This window comes from Neolamprologus multifasciatus, chromosome 3, assembly GCF_963576455.1.
Source record: "Neolamprologus multifasciatus chromosome 3, fNeoMul1.2, whole genome shotgun sequence".
In the NCBI taxonomy this organism is placed as follows: Eukaryota; Metazoa; Chordata; class Actinopteri; order Cichliformes; family Cichlidae; genus Neolamprologus; species Neolamprologus multifasciatus.
This window is the reverse complement of record NC_140441.1, coordinates 6,455,531-6,462,644: the sequence shown is the minus strand read 5'-3', so window position 1 is coordinate 6,462,644 and position 7,114 is coordinate 6,455,531. Positions and strand designations below refer to the sequence as shown.

Here is a 7,114-nt window from a genome sequence, read left to right as displayed (position 1 = left end):
ACTAGGATGATGTCAGAGTAAATGTGCAGTCATATTTGTTTTGTTCCCACTAGTGCTGTCAGCGTTAATCTCATTGAAATGACGTTAACGCCACAACACGGCAAATCTCCGTTAACGAGCTACCGCAGATCGCCCCGTGCGTTGGGCTGGACGGCCAACACGTTAACGAGCTAACTGCGCTAACACACTAGTTCCCACCCATGTAATTGAGCATTGCTGGCACATCCAACATACTGTTTTACTTTAGTCCATGACGCGCTTACCTTCAGGGTCATACTTCACATGAAAACCAAAATAGTTCTAAACGCCAAATCTGAATGAGGGTGGGGGAGGTTCAATTTGCCATGTTGCAAGGAGCTTAACTTCTGTCTCGCTAGCTTGCCCTGCGCTCAGTGAATCTGCGTTCGACTACTCCGCCTAGGCTGCACTGTCGAGCGCAGATCTACTGAGCGCTCAACACAGACAGCACCGTCAGAAGAAAAGTTGATAAAATAAATTAAAAATGTTGTATTGTTAATACATATGCGTACCAAACCGAAAGCACTATATCGAACGGTTCAATATCGATACGGGTATCGTTGCACCCCTAATTTATTTATATATATATATATATATATATATGTGTGTATATATATATATATATATATATATATATATATATATATATATATATATATATATATATGTATGTATATATATATATATATATATATATATATATATATATATATATGTATATGTATGTGTGTCCCAGCTGAGTAACAGGAGTCTGGTGGAGCAGCAGAGGAACAATTTTGGACTCAGCTCAGCCACTACAGAGGAAACAATGACTTCAACACAAAAGGTGAGAAATGTAACACAGTTACACTGTTATTGAAACTGTTTGCACAGCTGGTTGGTTTTTAAAAACCTGTTAACAGCAGCTTTATCTTTTGCATCCTGGGCTCCTCCATATATACAGAATCTACATTCACAACCAAAAACTACAGAAGTTACAAGAAAATACAAAGATCATATTTTCTCTACACACATTGAAACAACAATATCATCACTTTAATTTTTTCTGAAGTAAAAGGGTTTCTCTGCTGATCAATATTTCTTCAATAATGTCATTTTCATTACAACTCTCATTGTAGCTCATCATTGTAACGTGATACTGTCACCAGAAGGTGGTGTTAACACTCTAACAATGTGTTTATTGACATGTTTGATTCCACCAATGGAGGAAGTTTCAGTTTGTTCCACGACTGCATTTCACTCACTGCCTCTGTTTGTATCTCTGTCACTGCAGGACCAACATGGAGCGAGAAGTCAGCGCTCTCAGGAGGCTGACAAACCTCACAGAAGAAAGGGAGAGAAAACTTACAGCTGTGATGAGTGTGGAAAGTCTTTTACCCGGTCTGGACACTTAAAAACTCACCAACTCATCCACAGTGGAGTTAAAGCGTACAGCTGTGATGAGTGTGGAAAGTCTTTTACCCGGTCTGGACACTTAAAAACTCACCAACTCATCCACAGTGGAGTTAAAGCGTACAGCTGTGATTTGTGTGGAAAGTCTTTTACCTTGGCTCAAAGCCTAAAAACTCACCAACTCATCCACAGTGGAGTTAAAGCTTACAGCTGTGATTTGTGTGGAAAGTCTTTTACCGAGGCTGGAGGTTTAAAAAGACACCAACTCATCCACAGTGGATTTAAACCTTACAGCTGTGATTTGTGTGGAAAATCTTTTACCCAGGCTGTAAGTTTAAAAAGACACCAACTTATCCACAGTGGATTTAAAGCACACTACTATGACTTGTGTGGAAAGTTTTTTACGTATCGTGAGGGCTTAAAAACACACCAACTCTTCCACAGTGGAGTTAAAGCTTACAGCTGTGATGAGTGTGGAAAGTCTTTTACCCAGTCTGGACACTTAAAAACTCACCAACTCATCCACAGTGGAGTTAAAGCTTACAGCTGTGATTTGTGTGGAAAATCTTTTACCCAGGCTGTAAGTTTAAAAAGACACCAACTTATCCACAGTGGATTTAAAGCACACTACTGTGACTTGTGTGGAAAGTTTTTTACGTATCGTGAGGGCTTAAAAAAACACCAACTCATCCACAGTGTAATTAAAGCACACTACTGTGACTTGTGTGGTAAAGCTTTTGCTCAAAGTCGAAACTTACAGAAGCATCTAGTTACCCACTCTGGAATTAAGGAGTACAGCTGAGACTTTTGTGGAAAAAGTTTCAGCAACAAACACTACCGAAATATTCACCTACGGATTCACACTGGAAATGATGTTTACTGCTGAGATCAGTGTGGGAAACTGTTTACAACAGATGCACAGTTACAACAACACATGTTTAGCCACACTGAGGAGAGACCTTATAAATGTGACCTGTGTGAGAAGACTTTTAAAGCTCCACATCAGCTGAATAAACACCAACAGATCCACACCAGAAAGTAACTCTACAAGTGCAGTTACTGTGAGGATGTATTTAGTTTTATCTTGTAATTGTAACCTGAGTGTTTGGAACAAATATGATCAGTAAACTTGTGGAGTTATACTGAATGAACTGTTTGGAAAAATGAAGACTGATTTTCGCTCAGTAACCTGAGTGTTGTAATGTAAACAGTAAAATGTAATTGGATATTGGCAGAGATCACTTACGCTGTCATTGTTTAGAAGCTGATTGACACAGATAGATCCAGTTCTCAACCCTGTCGTCACTGTGGTGGTGGGAAAGAGTTTCTCTGTGACCTTTGTGGAAAAACTTCATAAACGGTACCTAAAACCTCATCAACGTAGACACACTGGAGACAAAATGAACTACTGCAAAGAAAGTGGGAGAGGCTTCCACACACCAAGTACATTAAAAATACATGAACTCTTCCACAGTGGGGTGAAAAAGCACATCTGTGACTAGTGTGGGTCATCCTTCACCACTGCACATGATCTTAAAGAAAAAGCATAAGCGAATCCACACAGGAGAGACACCATACAAGTGCAGACACTGTGAAAAAATCTTCTCACAATCAGGTCATCGTAACAAATATGAACGTACACACATGGAAGTGAACTTCAGCTGTGACCAGTGTGACAAGAGCTTCAGGAATCTCAGTTCAAACTCCGAACACAAACGATCCCACACTGTAAATAAACTGTATCACTGTTACCAATGTGCAAAAACCTTCACTTCATTATCTGCTCTGTGCAAACATCAGCCTGATCATACAGGCCTGAAATCACTGGATCACAATGAATCTGAAGAGAGAGAAAGATCCTCTTCTGGTTTCAGGGTCAGACTTAAAAACCTTGAGATCAGGCTCCACAGAGTTCAGATGGAATCTCCTGTAAAGAGTGTCGGCTGATGTCACACTTGGATCTGATGAGGTAGCTCTGATTTCTGGACCTGCAGTGAATAATCCTGAATGTTACATTTAGGAAGCTGCATGTATAGATATGTATATCAAGTTTATGTTTTTTCCTATGAGGGATTTTAATTCTCTAAAATGTTATCCCTGTTACATTTTATTCTTTGTTCCCTTAGGACACAGTAGCGTTTAGTAGTTGTATTCATTTTATGTGTTACCTCAGTTAAATTTCAAACCTTCATTCATATTTAATCGTTTGCTGTTGTAAAATCTTCTCTTAAATTATTTTCTCCCAAAAGTGCAAATGTTTTCACAGCAGTTGCTTTTAAAACCTCCAAAATGAACTAAATCTGTCCACCAGCTTTGAAACAACACCTGCTGTGACTTTATGTCCAGAAAAAAGAAACTCAAGCTAAACTGGTTTTGGGCTGTACTTCCATATAATGCCAGTTTGTACCAGAAGATGGAGCAGTAAGTCAGTGTAACCTTTATTCAATTAGGCAATGAACACATTTGTATTCACAGTGGCAGCAAAGAAATGTTGAAAGTTAACAACAGCAGCACACATCAGGACCATTTTATAGATCACAGGTGACTACTTTTACTTAATTCAAATTCTGTTTTTGGCTCCTCCTTTCACTTTAGTGTATTTAGTCCTTGAAGTCCACGTGTTGTTTTTTAATGAATTTTGATCCACATGTTCGCAGCTGTTTTCTTGCTGATTTGAATTTTGTATTATGAAATCCTGATAATGTTAAAGCGTTACTTATATTTGATGAACTCTGTGTAAAGTTTATCTTATCGATCCACCGAGGACGCCATCACCATAGCGCTCCACACTGCACTGAGTCACCTGGAGCACCGAGGAAATTATGTGAGAATGCTCTTCCTGGACTTCAGCTCAGCATTCAATCACATCATCCCGGAGATCCTGGTCGAGAAACTGTCTAACCTGGGACTCTCCACCTCCATCTGTCTCTGGATCAAGGACTTCCTGACAAACAGACCACAGTCTGTCAGACTCGGCCCCCACCTGTCCAGCACCATCACACTCAGCACCGGGTCTCCACAAGGATGTGTTCTGAGTCCCCTCTTGTTTACGCTCTACACATCCGACTGCTCCCCTACCCATCTCTCAAACACCATCATAAAGTTCGCGGATGACACCACAGTGGTTGGACTCATCTCAAGGGGGGATGAGTCGGACTACAGAGATGAGGTTAACAGATTGACTGAGTGGTGTTCAGCTAACAACCTCCAACTGAACACCACGAAAACTAAAGAACTCATTTTGGACTTCAGGAAGGGCAGTGCAGACCCGGCCCCACTCTACATTCACGGGAACTGTGTGGAGAGGGTACACTCCATGAGGTTTCTGGGCGTGCAGATCTCTGTTGATCTCTCCTGGACTGCAAATACCACGGCGGTGGTAAAAAAGGCCCAGCAGCGTCTCCATTTTTTGAGAGTGCTCAGGAGGAACAACCTGGAGGAGAGGCTGCTGGTGACTTTCTATAGAGCCACCATAGAGAGCATCCTAACGTACGGCATAACAACATGGTATGCAGGGTGCTCAGTTGCAGACAGGAAAGGACTGCAGAGGGTCATCAACACAGCCCAGAAGATCACTGGCTGCCCTCTGCCCAGCCTGGAGGCCATGGCGAACACCCGATACCTCAGCAGAGCTGGCAATATCATTAAGGACTACTCTCACCCCAGTAACCAACTGTTTGAACTATTACCGTCAGGCCGACGGTACAGGTCACATAAAACCAGGACAAACAGATTCAGGGATAGCTTCTTTCCCAGAGCTATCACCATAGTAAATAAGTACAAAACAATTAAACCTGCTTAACTTACTTGCCATTGTCATTATACTATGCTGCTATTCTGTATATATTGTACGTATTTATTGTCTGAGTACTACAGTTGTTTTATTGTACTTTTTATATTTTACATTTATATTTATTTGCATTTTGCACCAAGGGAGTGGCACTCCAATTTCGTTGTACTTGTACAATGACAATAAAGGCTATTCTATTCTATTCTATTCTATTCTATTCTATCTTATTAAACAGTTTGGTGTGAAAAATAAAGAAATGGTCTCAGAACAAGTAGTTTGAGCCATGATTTCAGATTCAAAGTAATTTAACTGTTTTCAGTGGTACATGTGGAGGTTTATCAGAGGAAGAGACTTGGCTGTTCTCCACTCACACTGAACAAGGATCCTGCAGCTAATTAAACACTCTAAAATGATCTTCAAGGATTATATGTTTGATTTTTCTTAAAAAGGTGCTGTTGGCATGAAGTTTTCAGACAGTGTGTTTAAGAGTCATTGTGGTTAACATCTCACATATTCCAATAAATTAGATGTTCCTGCATTGCAACAGCGCTTTGCAGATGTGTTCTCCCCCCTGGCCGTGTGCACGACTCTCATGGAGCACCACTTTGAACCTTTGTAACTCTCTCTGCAAAATATAGTATATAATGACCAATGCTGGGCAATTTATTATTATTTCTGAGTATTGCAAACAACAAAGATTTTTGCAGCTGTTTACCTAAAAATGCTGCTGATGCATTTTTTTAAATAAACATTTCAAACTATTTACAGAACAATCAGGTGTTCTGCATCAAATCTGATGCCACACAAATTATTTGAAAAACGCAGTTTTTACCGTTTCTTCCCGCAGTAAATATAAACAACAATAGTATTCAGGAAGATGATATTCAGATGATATTCATTACTGCTTAAATGAAGCCATCCGATTTCAATCTTTCTGCAGCTCTTCTCTCCTGTAGTATTTCTCTGTCTTCACAAAGCAGGAACTCCAGCAACACTCGAGGGAAGATGAACAACTTTAATAATTGACCATGATGAAGGCCACAAGCCGAAACGCGTTGGTCAATTATTAAAGTTGTTCATCTTCCCTCAAGTGTTGCTGGAGTTCCTGCTTTGTGAATTCTTTCAACCTCTCCATGCACCTTGGAAGCAGGTGAAGTTGTGCCAGAAATTTTTTTTTGCTGCGATTTATGTATTTCTCTGTCTGACTTGCCATCCCTTCACCTTTCTTGTGGAACACACTTGATGGACGACACAGCGCTCCTTTCACTGACTCATTATAAAAGTGAGGAAGCATTAACAAGAAGCTTAACGTCACCAGAAAAAGTTGTAAAATTAAAATAAGAAATAAAATTTAGAAATGATAGTAATGATGATTCAAATGATCAATTTGAATTTTTTAAATGTCTTTTATTAAATCAAACATTTTATAGATCAAACATCCCATCCTACACCACACACGCCACTACATTTCTCATTAAAATATTGATCAGACTTATTTTTTGATTTATCTTTGATAAGACTAAATAATTTTTACAAAATAGAGAAAAGCTCTGTTTTAGCAATTTTTACTCACAGAAGGTGAAATGTTAAGACCTTTTAACCTCTCAGCTGTGATATAAAGGTGACGGAGGGAATTCAATCTCTTTGTACACCAGGTCTCATGACAACAGTAACATAGATCAAGTTTAATTAATAGTTTAGTGATACATTAACAATGACATCATTGTTCCAGCAGGAGGCAGTAATACACCAAACTGCACCTGTTGTGCTGAAGAGGTGTGAGCGTGTGCAGTAACACAGGACACCTGACGGTGAGATCCAGATTATGCATATACAATGTTCAGTGTCACAATTTTTCTCCATTCTGTGGACATGTTATCATTTACAAACGTCTGGAAGAGCATTATTTCACCC

The 7,114-nt window shown here is 39.6% G+C and overlaps 1 protein-coding gene across 1 annotated transcript; it reads left to right on the top strand.

Annotated features, from left to right (window-relative positions):
* The first annotated feature begins 863 nt into the window (after positions 1-863).
* LOC146521293 (uncharacterized) lies at positions 864-5,418 on the top strand. The gene has a single exon (XM_085155101.1). It carries the CDS (start codon positions 1,190-1,192, stop codon positions 2,210-2,212), a length of 1,023 nt encoding a protein of 340 aa, XP_085011227.1. The 5' UTR covers positions 864-1,189; the 3' UTR covers positions 2,213-5,418.
* Positions 5,419-7,114: the final 1,696 nt, after the last annotated feature.